We start from the raw sequence: 18,689 nt of genomic DNA on the forward strand, positions 1-18,689 counted from the left end.
ACACTTGGTAATTGCGCTTTGCGCAGCTAGATTTAGGGGCGTGTCCTGTGTCTTTGGTATCGTTGCGCAGCTCCAACGGCGCAAAAGGGTGTGTTTTATTTCCCTTAATTATTCATGGGTGTGTTTGGGGCGTAACGTGAAATAAACCAATCAGTGTGTCAGTATCCATCCCCTTTAAGACACAGCTGCACGCTGACTTCTGTTCGTTCCTATTTTAACAGCGCATAGGAAATTGCGCCGTCACACTGTGCAGATAAACCTGCAGCTTAGGGAAGAGTAAAGTTATTTTATTCTTTATTCTGTTTATTGTTTATATAAAAACTGGGTTTGCAACACTGAATATTAATCAAGCAATCGATTATTTACACCGGAGGGGGACCCTCATTTACAGTTTAAAAGGGATTAAAATTATTTAAAAAAATAGAAATAAAAACTGACATTTACTATAGATGAATAAAATATATACAAGGAAAAATAGGACATTTTAAAAACATCATAAAAATTGACATAAAAAGTAAAGAATTTATATCTTATGAAGAATATATATATATATATATATATAATTTGATTAATAAAATAATTAAAATAATTAAAATGAATAAAAAATAAATAATATAAAATATAAACTCATTAAACACAATCACAGGCTTTCTGCGCAGAATAATAAAAGTTCCAGTTAGTTTCAGTTTCAAATCATGAAAACAGCTCACCAAAACCTCAACCTCTCCTTTATATTTGACAATATTTGATGAACTTACAGGTCCTTACTTGTTTTTATTTAACTGAACTGAGTTTTAAATTGTTTGTAGCCTGAATTGTAGCGCTGTATTCAGTGAAGCCAGAAAGATTAGGCACAAGAAAAGGGAGATAAATTACATGACAGCTGAACTTTTTGTGAGCAGAGTGTGCTCTGCACCATGCAAACCATCAGACTCTGTAGATACTCAGCTGGATAGTTTTAACTCAAAAACTGCTAGAGTTTTAGATGAGATTGCACCAGTTAGAGTTAAAACCATGCCATGCAAGCAGAAAGCTCCATGGAGAAATGATTCTGCAGTTCATCTCCAAAAGAGAGAATGCAGAAAGGCTGAGCGCAGATGGCGAAAAACCAAGCTTCACATTCACAAAGAAATTTTTAAAGATAGACTGCGTGATTACAATAAAATAATGTGCACATCTAGACAATCCTACTTCTCCAGCATTATCAACAATAATATTAACAATAGCAAAGTTCTTTTCACTGTGGATGACAGACTAATTAACTCACCTACATACTGTATATGACCCCTGAGCTAGTTTCAACTGAGAGATGTAATGAGTTTGCAAAAAAAAAATAATACTAAAATACACAATATCAGACAAGCCATCAGTACATCTATATCCACCGATGAGCCCATGTGCTCTCCAAAACCATGCAAAAGCATCATAGTCAAAATGTCCCAGTTTAGCACTATTAATGAAGAAGTTTTAATTGATACAGTGAGTCACCTCAAATCATCCACTTGCAGTCTTGATACATTACCAACCAAGTTTTTAAAGAATGTTTTTTACTCAATATCAGCAGACATTCTTCAAATAGTAAGTACCTCACTCATGTTGGGTGTTTTTCCAAATGCATTAGAAACAGCCGTTGTGAAGCCTCTCTTAAAAAAGAAAAAAATAGATACAAACTTATTAAACAATTACAGACCAATCTCTAAAAAAATGTATTCAAGCAAGTTATGCACTTTCTGTCCATAAATAACTGTCTAGACCAATTTCAGTCAGGTTTCCGGCCCAATCATAGTACTGAGACTGCGCTAATTAAGGTTATCAATCACCTTCGCTTAAACACAGACTCAGGAAAAATGTCTATTCTACTACTGCTTGATCTCAGTGCTGCCTTTGACACCATTGACCACAACATTCTCATAGATAGACTAGAGAACTGGGTTGGACTTTCTGGAACTGTCCTAAAATGGTTCAGTTCATACCTTCATGGAAATACTTTGTGGAAATGGAAAATAATGTTTCTGTGAGACTGTGCAAGTGACCTGTGGTGTACCCCAGGGTTCAATTCTTGGGCCACGCTTATTTAATTTATATATGATTCCTCTGGGTGAAATCATGCGTGATTATGGGATATCTTACCACAGCTATGCAGATGACACTCAGATCTACATGGTCCTCTGCCCAAACAACTATGGTCCCATTGACTCACTGTGTAAATGCCTTGAGCAGATAAATAAATGGATGGGACAGAACTTTCTGCAGTTAAATAAAGATAAAACAGAGATTATTTTATTTGGGAATAGTAATGAGAGGCACAGACTAGCTGCCTATCTGGATTCAAAAAGCCTGAAATCTAAAGAACTAGTGCGTAATCTTGGTGGTACAAAGAGGCAGCGTTTAGCTACTACGCTGCTCTTAAATGGAACCAGTTAACAGAGAGCATTAGAAGAGCACAAACAATAAACACTTTTAAATCCAGACTGAAAACCTACATGTTTGATCAGGCCTTCAGCTTAGCTTAAAACACTGCAGCTCTGCCCACTTTTATTCTGTAACGGCACTTTTGTATCATGTTTTATTCATGCTTTATTCTTATTTTATTTTTTATTTCCAATTCCTTGTTGTTCTTTTTCATGTTTTTAAATGTTACTTCTATTTGTTTTAATCATGTTTGAATCAGTCATGCTTTATTCTATTTTTCGACCCTGCACTGTGAATGTTAACATGTTGTGTTCAATAAAACCATCCAAACATATACTTTTTTGTGTAGTGTTAGTTCAAGCAAAATGTGTTTGTCTATTGTTGTGACTTATAATAAAAAACAAATGTCAACTCCTACCTCTAAAATACCACATCCTCCCATCTCACCTGGAGACTCGGAGGGACAGGAGCCCCGTCCCACACAGAGGTTCGTGAAATCCTCATCTCCATTGACTCCAAGCTCGCTACTCTGGATACGAGGATCTCAGTAGTGGAGATCCTGCATAAAGAGTTCCAGGCGCTGCGTGAAAGCCTGGAGTTCAGCCAGGAGCAGGTCACGTCTCTGGCAAAGGAGAACAAAACACTACAGCACAATATAAACACCATCACAAACCAACTCTCATCTGTTCTCAAGGAAATAAAATGGACAATACTCGACTTACAAGCCCACAGTATCAGGGACAATGTTGTGTTTTCCGGGATCCTCGAAAACCAGGAAAAACTGTTCACGGAGTTCAAAATCTCCAAACTAAAAAACCCACCCACCTGAAACACCAACACCATAACTTTTCACCGCGTGCACCGCATGGGCCCCAGACCCATTGTAGCAAAAGTGGAACACTATAAACACAAACAATATTCAGCAAAGGAAGAGAACTGAAAAAAAAAAACAATTTACAGCATTAACGACCAGTACCCCCGAGAAATACTCAAAAGACGAAAAAAACTACTCACCATAAGAAAACAGCTCATACAAAATGTAAAAAGGGCAGTTCTCTCCATCGATAAACTCTATATGGATGTTCAGCTGTACAGAGATAAGGAAATCACGCCCTGGCTGTACTGATGCCGGTTGGGTGCTCATTAATGGAGACGCACCACGCTGATTACCAGCTCTCTCTTCTCCCCCTAATGAAAATTAATTGCCGGTAACCTTAAAGGAATAAAGAGGGGAAAGAAAAGAGAAGGAGGAAAATAAGAAAAAAGTTATCTATCTATCTATCTAGACAAGGACATATACTTTAATAAGAATATACATGTAAATAAAATATACATGTAAATAGAATATACACATAAATAGAATATACATGTAAATATATATACAAATAATTTACATAAGAATACTGCCTCAATATGTATTTTTAACTATCCATCACTACATCGCACTCGTCTACACTGCACTTTTCTTTATGCATAAAACAGGAAAACAACACCGCACCACCCTGTTCATGCCTACACTAATCTTTCTTTCTATCTCTTACCTGTCTGAAATAAATTACATCTGCCTGAACAGAAACATGACCATCACCACACTATCATCTACAAACTATCTGACACCCAACAACACTCCAACATGCAACAATTAAAATTTTTTACATGGAACATACATGGAATCGGCTCCCAAGAGAAAAAAACTAAAATACTCCTCCATCTCAGCCGTTTAAAAGCAGATATATACCTTCTACAAGAAACTCACCTAACAGAATCAGATCAACATAAACTGAAATCAGTAGAACACAATCATATATTTACAGCCAATTATAACTCTAGACAAAGAGGTGTAGCCATTTTAATACATAACAAAATCACATTCACACACAATACTACAATCACAGACCCAGATGAACGATTTATCATCATAAATATCACCATTAACAACCACACTTTTACCATTGCTAACATCTAGAGACCAAATATTGACAATCCCTCATTTTTTCATGACTTTTTTACACAAATTTTCTCACTATCTAACTCTTCAATTATAATCGTAGGCGATTTTAATACAGTTATAGACTCATCTTTAGATCGATCAGTTCATACTCAGAACAGACGCAACTGGAATTCCACTGAAATAATAAAACAGTACATGCAGGATTTTGGTCTTGGTGATGGGTGGCGACAAAATCATCCAACAACCAAAGAATTCACATTTTACTCAGCAGTACATAAATCATATTCACGCATTGATTATTTACTAATTATTAATTCAATTTTCTCAAACATTGAACATATATAAATTCACCCTATCACAATAAGTGACCATGCACCTGTCTCAATGATATGGAATTCAAACACTGAATACATACTGAAAATATTTAGCAAATCTCATTAAGCTTAATAAAGAAAAAAATATTTTTCCAACCATAAAAAATTCAGCAGGGAAAATAGTACAGATACCTGATGAAATTAACGACACCTTTAAAGATTTTTAAAAATGTTTATTCATCAGGCAATGAAACCAACTTAGATGAAATCAGTAACTTCCTGGACCACTTCAAACTGCCTAAATTAACCAAAAACCAAAAACATACACTTGAAATATCATTATCTCCAGAAGAATTCTACAAAGCCCTAAAACACATTCCTAACAATAAAGCTCCAGGACCTGACGGATTCCCTGCTGAGTTTTATAAACACTATTGGTCAACCCTATCTCAACTGTTTTACAGAATTATGTCAGAAATTAAACAAAATGCAAAACTACCAACAAACATGAATACTGCCTTCATCTCCCTTCACCTTAAACCAAACAAAGACCCTACCCTACCATCCAGCTACAGACCATTATCATTAATAAATACAGACACAAGAATAATCAGCAAGGCTCTAGATAACAGAATAGAAACAATAATCCATAATTTAACACATCCTGATCAAACTGGATTTCTCAAGGGTCGACATTCATCCACCAATATGTGCAGATTAGTGAACATAATAGATTACACCTCTCACCAGAACATACCAACAGCAGTTGTAACCCTGGATGCAGAGAAAGCCTTTGATAGAGTGAACTGGAAACTCTTATTCACCACACTGCACAAACTCGGGTTTGGAGAATCATTTATTAATTGGATACAGATTTTATACACTGCACCTAAGGCCACAGTCAACACCAATGGAGTAATATCTCAACCTTTCACACTACACCGGGGGACTAGACAAGGATGCTGTCAGCCTGCCGACTCCACCCTCTCCTGCCCAACAGCGCTTGGCTTCACCGTAGCTTTAATCACCGGCCCCACCCTGAGCACCTGAACTCTATTACCAGCTCTATAAAGGAGCTCCAGTTAAGAGACTCTCTGCGAAGTCTTAGCATTTTATTTGAACTCTAAGCTCTGAGCATTATATTCGTATTGGTTTTCTGGTAGTCTGACCTCTAGCCTTGTTTATTTACTTCGTCTCAGCCTTTTCCTCTGAATACCCTGTTTGCCTGTGATTCGACCCGTGCCTGTCTTTTGGATTGTTTATTTGAATAAACCCAGTCTGCATCTGCATTCAGTCTCTTTACCTGTTTATGGTGACAGATGCTCACTCTCTCCTTATCTATTCTCTATCTTCATAGAACCGCTAGAAGCAGCAATACATCAAAACACAAACATTAAAGTAATCCAAACACCCAACATGCAACATAAAATCAGTCCATATGCAGGTGATATCTTACTATTTCTACAAAAAAACAGTTATTTCAATAAAAGAAACAATCCAAACAATCGGAAATTATTCAAAAATATAAGAGTATTCAATCAATTGGTTAATATCTGCAATTCTCCAATAAACATAAATAAACCTGATGTAAAGGTAAAAACACTACCCATCCCCATGTGCACTAATTCACATATCTGAGTGTGAAGGTCTCCCCCCAGCTGTCAGAGTTGTTTAAACACAATTTCAACTCATTAAACTAAATCAATAAGTGATGAATTCCGCCGTTGGACAACACTTCCCCTTTCACTTGCTGGCAGAATTGCTACAATTAAAATGACAGTATTACCAAAAATCAATTTTCAATGGTTCCCATTCAGCCCCACCCACCTGGTTTCAAACTCTAAATACCACAACAACTGAATATTACTGGAAAAATAAACCTCCCAGAATCAAACTCACCACATTACAGAACTCAAAATCGCATGGCGGCCTAGAGCCGCCAAACTTCCACCATTATTTTCACAAGATAACAAACTCTGTACTCAAACCAACCAGTCATTTACCCATTTGGAACAACTCAGACTTTATCATCGAACAAAAAACACTAAACTACCCACCTTGAATCGAAAAGGGGATCACACACCTCAAACACATGTATCACAATACCACCTTAATGTCACTACCACAATTAACCCAGAAATACGGCATTGGGAGAACTCAATTTTTACAATATCATCAGTTAAGATCACTCATCTGTTCAAAAATCAACCCAATCACATTAGACCTGCCTACACCAATTTCAGAATTTCTTAGCATTACTACAACAAATAAAATATTATCCAAAATATATAAAATAATATCTCAATTGAATCTTACTATTAGCTTACCATGCAAACAATGGGAAGAAGATTTATCATTAACTTCTAATGCCGATTTCTGGCTCTAGGTGTGTAATAAAAATCACAACATGATCAGAAACACTAATTCACAACTCATCCAGTATAAAGTTATTCACCGAGTTCACTACACCACACACAAAATGTATTAAATGGGATTCACTATCTCACCAATTTGTACACACTGCAATCAAAACACAGTTGATAATTATATCCACACTATGTGGCACTGCACACCCATTAACCAGTTCTGGAAAGAAGTTATTACCCTCCTATCTCATGCCCTCACCACCCAAATCCACCCAACACCATCACTCTGCCTACTAGGAGACACACCAACCACTAACACAACACCACAAAACAATAGAATAATCTTAATGTCGCGAGTCATCACCAAGAAAATCATCCTCATAAACTGGAAAACAAAAAATAACACTAACATCAATCACTGGAAAAAATCTACTAACAGACTATCTCTCTCTAGACACTCAGAACCCACCAAAAACACAGATTCAGACCCAATTTGGACACATCTAATTCAAACATTATAGTAAATCACATAATAATCCAACACAAGATAAACCGTAGCAAAATCATTAGTTAAAATTGCACATAACTTTATTAAATGTATATATGTATATATAAATTAAACAAATAAATGAATAAATAATAAAGTATTAATAGTCCTCTAAAGAGGGGGGTGGTGATAAATAAAAAAATTAAAACCAGACATTGATTTTGAAGTGTGGTTCAATCATTTAAAACAATACTAAATAATCTTATTCTAATTTCACCCTCATAAAGAGAAATACACTGAGCAGCATGTTCTCTGTGGAAAAGTGTTCTATTCTGAGCTCTTTATCAGAAGTACATGCATGTCTGTTTATCTGAATTTAAGTTCAATGTTAGTTTAATCTGCAGTGTGAGATTCAGCTAAATGAATGATCAGGGTCTTGCTTTAATAATTGATGGAATAATCACTGAAAATTTGACCAACCAATTTATTGATAAAGAAATTAGAGTTTGTGTGTGTGGAGGATATGTATATGTATTCATTAGCATATTATTGTTTATAGTAAAGGAAGGGAAACATGTTAAACATTTCTTAAATATGTAAAACATCTTCAGCTTCACTCATTTTAAATATTTTTACATGAACTGTTCTACACAATATATATATATATATATATATTTACTAGATATATTTTAATTAAACAAGGATTCTATAACTATTTTGGGATAAAGCATAATTATCTCAAATATATACTAATAGGGGTGTGTGTGTGTGTTTATATGTCAGTGTTTCTAATGGATTATAATTTCTCTCTCAGGCTGTGGAGGTGTAATCTATCAGAGAAAAGCTGTGCAGATCTGGCCTCAGTTCTCAGCTCAAACTCCTCAACTCTGAGAGAACTGAACCTGAGTGGTAATGAACTGCAGGGTTCAGGAGTGAAGCTGCTCTCTGCTGGACTGAAGAGTTCACACTGTAAACTGGAGAAACTGTGGTAAGATCATCAAAATACAACAAACAGATAATCTCACCTTCACACACACACACACACCGCTGCACACACACACACACACACTACACTCACACTCACACACACACCACTGCACACAAACACACACACACACCCCTGCACACACACACACACACACAAACACACACACACACTACTGCACACACACACAAACACACACTACTGCACACACACACACACACCACTACACACACACACCACTGCACTCACACACACACCACTCCGCTCACACACACACACCAATGCACACACACCACTGCACTCACACACACCACTGCACACACACACACATATGCACACACTCACACAGACACAAACCACTACACACACACCACTGCACACACACACAAACCACTGCACACACACACTACTGCACACCACACACACTGCACACACACACAAAGACACAAACCACTGCACACACACACCACTGCACACACACCACTGCACACACACACACACATACACACACCCACACACACAAACCACTACTACACACACCACTGCACACACACACACACACACACATACACACCACACACTCACACACACCACTGCACACACACACACACACACACTACTACACACCCCCCTGCACACACACACACACACAAACACACACACTACTGCACACACACACAAACACTACTGCACACATCACACACACATCACTGCACACACACACACACACACCACTAGGCACACACACACCACTGCGCACACACATACACACACACATACCACTGCACACACACACACTCACACACACTACTGCACACACAAACACACACACACACCCCTACACACACACCACTGCACTCACACACACACCACTCCGCTCACACACACACCACTGCACACACACCACTGCACACACACACACACACACCACTGCACTCACACAGACACAAACCACTGCACACACACACATCACTGCACACACACACACACTGCTCACACGCTACTGCACACAAACACCACTGCACACACACTACTGCATACACACACAAACCACTGCACACACACACCACTGCACACCACACACTGCACACACACACACACTGCACACACACTACTGCATACACAAACCACTGCACACACACACCACTGCACACACACACACACACTGCTCACACGCTACTGCACACAAACACCACTGCACACCACACACACTGCACACACACTACTGCACACACACAAACCACTGCACACACACACCACTGCACACACACACACACTGCTCACACGCTACTGCACACAAACACCACTGCACACACACACACACCACTGCACACACACACACACACATGCACACACTCACACAGACACAAACCACTGCACACACACACCACTGCACACACACTACTGCACACACAAACCACTGCACACACACACCACTGCACACCACACACACTGCACACACACACACCACTGCACACACACACCACTGCACACACTTACACACACAACACTGCACACACTCACACACACACACACACATAAAAACCACTTCACACACAAATACACCACTGCACTCACTCACTCACACACACATCACTACACACACACACACAAACACTCCCACTCACTCTAACACACACCACTACACACACACACACACACATACAAAAACCACTTCACACACACACACACACAAATACACCACTGCACTCACTCACTCACACACACACACACATCACTACACACACACACACACACAAACACTCCCACTCACTCTAACACACACCCCTGCACACACACACAGTAACACACACACACTAACACACACACCCCTGCACACACACTCCACTACACACACACACACCCCTGCACACACACTCCACTACACACACACACAGCCACGAGTGTCTTCCATCATATCAGAGTGATTTCACTGCAAAAACTATATATATTTATTTGTTTACAGTTATTCAAAATGTCCGCCGAGTCAATTTCCCCCGGCCAAATGGCCACTAGGGGGCGTGTAGAAAGGGGTTAATTCGTTGCTGCCAACTGGGGTGGCAGCAGGAGTGGCAAGGCTTTCTTTTAGGGTGGCAGCTGCCCTTTACCACCCCAGTAGATCCACCCCTGCTTTTAACTATTACGCAGCAATCTGAGTAAAAATCATCCATTAAAAAGCAGCTCAATGTTTCTTATTTCCTTATAGTTACACACCTCTCAGTAAAATAAGCTGCGTATACTCACACCATTCTGGGTAGTGATCAGAACCACTACCCACAGTCTGTACCAGTGTGTGGAGGTGGTGTGTAGAATGATCATCAGTCCTCTGCACAGTGTTCCCCCGAGCCATCGCTGAACCATTGCTTCATCAACTCTCTATAGAATATGCTGAAAACCTCCACAATCACACTCACACACAGTATTAGAAATGCAGAAACTTCTCATAGAGAAAAGTCACTCTGAACTTTACATTTTCATCAGACTGACTGTGTGGTGATTTCTCTAAACTAACACACTCATACTGCCTGCTAATGTTCAGAAAGAGAAAGTGTGTGTGAGTGTGTGTTGTGGTGTAGTTATCACATCTCCTCTGATGTTTAAGATATTTTGATGAAGTGTTTCTGTTATTTTGTCCTATTCTTCTTGTCTTAAGGTGTGTAACAGTACAGGCCGTCATTGTGAACATGCACCAGTACCGTCTTTGTGCTGTGGTTAGATAGAAACCTGTTTTATTTTTTTAGTACATTTTTAAATACTCGTTCACGCTGTGAAGGTGAGTTATCCACTAATTTACTGAAACAGAAATGCTATTTTATTTTGTATTCTGTTTATAAATGATGTAAAATAAGGGCGTAGGAGCGGGTTTGATATTGGGGGGACACATTTGCTAATATGAACCAAAGCCCAACCTATAGTGTCCTAGAACAACATCTTTTAATCACAAATAATCCCTTTTTTTGTATTCTGTTTGTTATTAGTTACAAGTAAAGGTGACTTTACAACCTAAACACATTACATTACTGTTGTTAGAAAAAATTATGTGTGAAAAGTCATGACATGTGGTCTTAATGTGGTGTTACTGTAAACTACAAATGAACAGAAGTCAGGTTAGATCAATGTTTCTTAACCCTGTTCCTGCATATTCTACTGCATATTCCCACTTTTCTAGAGCTTTCTCTGCTTTAAAGGTACTTTAATAAAGTAAGTGGTGGTATGATGTGTCTAATACACTGCTGGATATACATAATGATTGATTTAGGCTCCATTAGGGGCTAAGGGATTTTAACAGGTAAACTCAATAAAGGATTGTTTATTAGCTAATCAGTTGGATCTGGTGGAAAACACACAATTTTAGGGCAGAGATCAGTGTTAAGAAACTGCTTTAAACTACCAACATAAAGTACTGTACTAAATTATGGCTATCCTCTACATCTAGCTTCTAGATATCTAGTTATTTAAATTAATTGTCGTTTATTATATCTTACAGTAAGTCCTGCGATCTGTCCTTCAAACCTACTACAAACCATCGCACCCAGAACCAATCTGGGTTCAAAAAAGGACACTCTACCTAGACGGCTCTGTTGTCTGTGACTGAAGCGTTGAAAACTGCCAGAGCTGCAGGCCAGTCCTCAGTGCTCATTCTGCTGGACCTCTCGGCCGCATTTGACACAGTCAACCACGACTTCCTCCTAACTATACTCTCAAACATGGGGATCGCAGACAATGTGCTGTCATGGTTCAGATCATACCTCACTGGGCGCTCGTTCAAGGTGTTGTGGCAAGGACAGCTGTCCTCAGCCTGCTCTTTATCCACTGGGGTTCCCCAAGGTTCGGTACTGGGACCCCTTCTCTTCTCCATATACACCACCTCTCTTGGTCAGGTTATCCGCTCACATGGATTTTCCTACCATTGCTTTGCTGATGACACCCAGCTATACCTGTCGTTCTCACCTGAAGATCACTCAATCTCTGCACGGATATCGCAGTGTCTCTCTGACATATCCTCATGGATGAAGGAGCATCACCTTCAATTAAATCTCTCAAAGACTGAACTTCTGGTTATACCAGCAAAACCATCTTTTCAACACAACTTCTCCATAATCATCGACTCTCTCACTCTCTCACCGACAAAGGTTGCTAGGAACCTGGGTGTTATGGTTGATGACCAACTCTCCTTCACGCACCATGTGGCCTCAGTTGCTCGGTCCTGCCGCTTTGCGCTCTACAACATCCGAAAAATTAGACCATTCCTGACGCAACTCACGCCTCGACTACTGCAATGCCCTGCTAACTGGCCTCCCAGCCTGTGTAGTAAAACCACTCCAGATGATCCAGAACGCAGCAGCACGTCTGGTCTTCAACCAGCCAAAACGGGCACATGTCACCCCGCTGCTCATTGAGCTCCATTGGCTACCAGTTGATGCTCGCATCAAATTCAAAGCTCTTACAATCGCCTACAAGGTGACAGAACAGCTCCTTCCTACCTGCACTCGCTCCTGAAGGCTTACGCTACCTCCCGGCCGCTGCGCTCCTCCAATGAACGTCGCCTCGCTTTGCCAAACAAACATTCACTCAAAGCAATCCAGACTGTTCTCATACAGAGTTCCCCAATGGTGGAACAAACTACCTTCCACTACCAGATCAGGAGAATCTCTCGCTATCTTTAAGAAACTCCTGAAGACAGAGCTCTTCAAAGAGCACTTACTCTCTTAACACCTCTAACACACTAACTACTTCTAACCTCATTTCCTTCTTCCCCTCCTTCACTCCTCTATTCTATTATTCCCCTTTGACCTCCTTTTATCCCTATCCAAAGATGGTTTACCTTTAAACTTATTTTACATTGTACTTGACTATTGTAAGTCGCTTTGGACAAAAGCGTCTGCCAAATGTAATGTAATGTAATTTAATGTAAATTAATAAACACAGTTTGAAAATGAAATAGTGATTAGCTGATCAGGTACATCAGGGCAAGTTGAACATTACATATATAGTTATTTTTTTCTTAAACCTTAACTCCCTATCTATCTAATTCCAAAGTTAAGATAACTGAAACACACAGCTGTAGTTAATTAAGCACACAGTGGGTTTGATCTGTGTGTTTTGATTCAGAGACGTGTCTTTTTATCCAGCTATCAGAAACAGTGTCACCACAGTTTACATGGTTAGCTCCTTTACCTTTCTTTTAGAAAAATCTCCGTATATCCAGATCTGTTTTAACATCAGCTGATTCTGTACCCTGCTTCTAAATCTCACAGCGAGGGGGAGGGGCTTCCCTCCCACCAGCACACTGACTCGCCTCTGCGCCACAAAATCAGCAAGCTGTTTCTACTGAGAGGCAGAACTTAATTCCTTAACCGGCTCAGTGATTGGCGTTAAGAGATTTCCCATTCACACAGCGGTCACTGACTCCTCATTAATAGTACAGCTGAGCTGAGTGAAACAATATCATTTTTGGGGGGACAAATCCACCTGTTTCTAGTATTGGGTGAGACATGTCCCACCCATCCCCCCGGTTCCTACACCAATGATGTAAAGGGTGGGTTTGTGCTGCTGTGTGTTCACGTGTGTGGAGTAAACAGGAACAGATATTATTTATATTCTGGAGGTTACAGCACTGTGTATTCCTCACACTATGGTATAATAATCCCACCTGGACCAAAAAAAATCTCAGATATATATTTGCCCTAGTGCTGGACGATATAGCCAAACATTTATATCACAATATATTCCTTAATTTCGGTCGATATGATATAATTTCCATATCGATATAAATACTTTGAAGGCCTCAGAAAAACTGCTAGGAATAAATGGAATGCAATGGAAATCTGTACCTGCTACTGTCTGAAATTTAATTTAAGTTTTTGAAGCCTCCTCTCACAAAAACTATAGAATACTATATAACAATTAATATAATAAAACAGTTCTAAATAAATCAATGCTCACTTTTATTTGCATATAGCAAAATAAAAACATGGCATCCCTGTCAAACATAAACCTACAACCTATGTACATATTACCAATATAAATAACTTTAAATTATAACAGAGGCCTCTTAGAGGCTTTTGTAAACAAATTTAACAGATCAAAATAAATGTGCTTCAACCAGGATAAAGAATGCAAAGCCTTCATACACATAAAAGGAACATGATATCCCCCTAATGATATCCCGGCTACGGAGGCTGATTGTGTTCAGCTCTGCAGTGAAACGCCTGTCTGTGACAGATTCTGTAAATAATACATATCGATATGACACAAAAATGATTTCACCATTATTGAAACATTTCTTATGGCGATTAATACCGATATCAAATTATTGTCCAGGCCTAATTTGCCCACTCTCAAAAAGAGTGTGTGTTTGTGTGTGCGTGTGTGGGTGTTATTGTTAGCGAGTGTAAGAGTAAGTTTTAAAAGTGAAGATCTGGCCTTAGCTCTTAGCTCAAACTATATTGAGTTACATTGGGGTCTTTAATGCTGACGAGAAAATAAAACTATCACAAAAAAATATATATATAATATCACATTCTGGTATGAGAGTGTGTCTATTTTTCTGACGTGTGTACTTGTGTGTATCTGTAAATACAGTAAGTTCCTAGAACAGTCTAATTCCCCCATGGAGAGTAAAACATTCTTCTTTTATGTTATGTTCTGCAGTTACATTATTATCTTAATTTATCTACATCATATTGAAGTCTAAAATAAACTTGAAGGTTTTTCTGTGTTTTTCCTTTTTATTTAGAGCATTGGCGCAGCGTTATTTTAATGGGGCTTTTTACTGTTAAAGTCCGCCATCTACAGGCGGCCACATGTAACTGCAACAAGCATGCTGATGAAAAAGAAGCCAAATTCAGACTTGTGCTCAATTTAAAAACTGACAACATTATTACGTAATTTAATAATTATGTATATGTAAAATAAATTATTAGCATTAACTTATGAACTGTAAACAGCTGTTGTTCAGCCTGGTTAGCTCGGTCAGGACGGCCAGATGAACTGGCCAGCATTACGTATAGCGCCAGAGGCTCCAGCTGATGATGTTAATCCTCCATAACCCACCTTTCAATTTGGCCACGCCCCCTCCTCTCCCCACGCCCCCACATCAAAAAGGGGTCAAAATAGGCTCGCAAATAAAACGGTACGCAAAGGAGGGAAAGTATTGGAAAAAAGAAAAAAGAATCGCAAAATGCAAAGAAAAAGTAGTGTTGTAAAAGATTTATCAAAAACATATTACAGGTGAAAAAGGTAACTTATGTTCTCTTCTTTGTTTGCAATTTCAGATTATTTTTGCAACTTGTGGACATATTTTTATTTGTTTTATTTTCTCGTCAGCATTAAAGACAATTTGACTCCATAAAACTCCTGAACTATGAGAGAACTGAACCTGAGAAATAATGAACTGCAGGATTCAGGAGAAGCTGTAGTATTTTCTGTAACACTATAGGAGAGAGTTTTCTTCCACACAAAGTAACAGAGTGATTTATTTATTCATCTTAAACTCAGAGATTTTACATATCCTGTGAGTCTCAGGATTCTCCTGCATATTGATAGTGCCTCCCTGACAGCCACAAATCATGTACAGTATCCTGCAAATCCGTATATCGAGCTGCTCATGCACATGTTTGAGCAACAGAGTGAGAGAGTGATGAACATTCAGGTCTCTTCTTGTGCTCAGTAGAACTATCAGTGTTCTCTGTGGGTGGAATTTACACTGTTCTCTTTGGCAGTGTTTAATGTAGTTCTACAGGTCAATAGCAGAGGATTGGAATGCAGGGTATATAAAATCCAGTACTAATGCCTGTCTTACCCTGTGTTAGCCTATATGATGTTAATGACTGCAAGACGTTAATATATGTTTACAGGTCTGATTATTTCACAGGTATAGTTAAGCTTATTTATACTTGTTCCTACAACATTGTTAGGAGCTAGTGGGGCTTAGGTGTATGGGGGGGGGGGTCTTTACACTCCTAGTGTGTGAATATAACTGTACACTCATCTGTTGTACTTTTCACCCCTTCTCTCTTCAGGCTGTATAACTGCAGTATTACAGAAGAAGGCTGTGCTGCTTTAGCTTCAGCTCTGAAATCAAACCCCTCACACCTGAGAGAGCTGCATCTGAACTCCAATAAACCAGGAGAGTCAGGAAAGAAGCTGCTCTCTGATCTACAGAAGGATCCTCACTTTAAACTGGAGAAACTATAGTGAGTTACTGAATTACTGTCTCTGAAACACACACACACACACACACACTCACACATAATTGTTGTTCACCTACAGTGTTTTAGAGTTGGGTTTGAGTTAACATGTTAAGATAATATTGTATACACTGTACTGGTAGAATTCTACCCAAAATTTTGATTTGATGAAATAAAAACAGTATGTTTGGGTTATAACTGAGTTCATGGTTGGGCAGTGTTGTTAAGCTACCATTGTTTGTAGCTGAGAGTCAGGTGGGTTACATCACAGCATGACCAATAACTTCCTGTTTTTTTAAGAAAGGAGGTGTTTGTTTGACCTGCAGAACAAACCAGATCAGACCGTTATTTTAGTGACGTTTAGGGTGAAAACAGACCTGTGTGAAACAGAGTGTGTTACTGTGGTTCACAGTCACCGGAAATATTGTATCAACTTCAATCAAACCTGTTTAACTTTTAAACACAGGATCAACTTCACAGCCTTTTCTCAGTGCAGTGAGAATATATTACTCTCTAAGACTCATTATTGTGACTCTGTGTAGAGAAGCAGCACAATATTAACCATTTAGCTTAATTAACAAACCATTTAATTTTAATGTAGTTTTATCAGACACTTAATTTACCATATAGGAAAGAGTGTTCATATCTTCAGTGTTTAATGTAGAATTAAACATAAAATACATTGTTAATTTAGTAGCTTTGACTAAAAATAACCTAAAGTCTCCATCTCTACAGTGTAGAGTGTAAAGTGTTTGGTATGTGAGTGTGTGGTTTTATAGGATTAAGCTGTAGTTTGTTTTTGATGAAGCTGTTCTGAATCACCTTGTGTGTGGAACTGTGCTCAGTAAGTTTCAGTCAGACAGAGAATGAGAGTTTTAGATTTAGAGGATTTTATACAATTTCTGTTGCTTGTGGATGTTTTCTTAATCTAATAAGGTGAGTGCTGACTGTAAGTGTGTGTTCATGTCTGATCATTCTGTTCTGTTTTCTGCTTTCCAGCTTCTGAAAATCTGACCTGCTCTTATTGGACAATCTGGGCTCTTCATCGGCTCTTCATTCAGCTCTTCTGTGGAGTTTAGAAGCTTCCAAAATGTTCATATGAGCTGAAGTGAGATCCGGCTGTTCAGCAGCTGGAATAGCTGAACTAAACAGTAACAGATCATTATCAGAACAGCTCTAATCTTCTTATCAGAGTGGAAATAGAACCTTGTTGATTTCTATATTGTGGAGTTTAGTAGGAAAGTGGGAGCCTTGTCTGTCAAAAACTGAAATTTTCACAGATGATATTTTGGTTCCAGAAGATTCTTAATTCCTACGGAAAGTCAGTAAGAGGTAGAGCAGCATTTTCAGACTCTTGGGTAAATACCCCGAGCTCTAAATCATTGGTTGTGCTAAAATGTGGTGTGGAATCTGGTTTAGAGAGATCTGAATCTACACATACAGTATAGTACACTTTTATATTCTGTATAGCAGGCAGAACAGGTGAGGGTTAACTAGTCGACAGTGATCAGTTCAGCACTGTCTTTTACTTTTATCATGTTGTTTAAATCAATTAGAAATATGTTGAAACCTTCAGAAACTGTAGAAACTCTATCCACACTCATTATTTTAACTTTTACAGAGCTTTAAAATGTGTTATTTTGTGTTATTTATTTCCTTTTAAGCCTTTCTAACCAGAAACAGTAGTTGGAAATTAGCTTCAGCTAGAATTCCTATATACATTACATAACTTGTATTTTGTGTAACAGTGTTTATCCGCATTGTTCCTGTAAAATATGTAAATAAAAATATAGAGTTCAATCAAACCCAACAAAGACTGTTTTCATTTTCTGAGTCACAGTTTATTGTGTTGTCTTTAATTATGAAACTTATAAAAGATTTTATTGAGGTGTGAAGAAAAAAAACAGTGTATCTGTTTCCCCTCCACAGTATGAACTGTCTTTATCTCACTGTAGAAAACAGTTTCAGCTTCTAAGGATTTT

General features: G+C 38.6%; 1 protein-coding gene across 2 annotated transcripts in view; it reads left to right on the plus strand.

Annotated features, from left to right (window-relative positions):
* Positions 1–18,183, plus strand: part of LOC111188853 (NACHT, LRR and PYD domains-containing protein 12-like) — a 157,017-nt gene extending 138,834 nt beyond the window's left edge. Inside the window, exons 12-14 of one of the 2 annotated variants that reach the window (XM_049472983.1) lie at positions 8,345–8,518; positions 16,540–16,713; positions 17,707–18,183. In XM_049472983.1, coding sequence (XP_049328940.1) covers positions 8,345–8,518; positions 16,540–16,713; positions 17,707–17,713 — 355 coding nt within the window. In that variant the 3' untranslated portion in view covers positions 17,714–18,183. The remainder of the gene's footprint in view (positions 1–8,344; positions 8,519–16,539; positions 16,714–17,706) is intronic. The other variant, XM_049472984.1, reaches the window with a different exon arrangement.
* Positions 18,184–18,689: the final 506 nt, after the last annotated feature.

The sequence above is a fragment of the Astyanax mexicanus genome, unplaced genomic scaffold, assembly GCF_023375975.1.
Source record: "Astyanax mexicanus isolate ESR-SI-001 unplaced genomic scaffold, AstMex3_surface scaffold_32, whole genome shotgun sequence".
Taxonomy (NCBI): Eukaryota; Metazoa; Chordata; class Actinopteri; order Characiformes; family Acestrorhamphidae; genus Astyanax; species Astyanax mexicanus.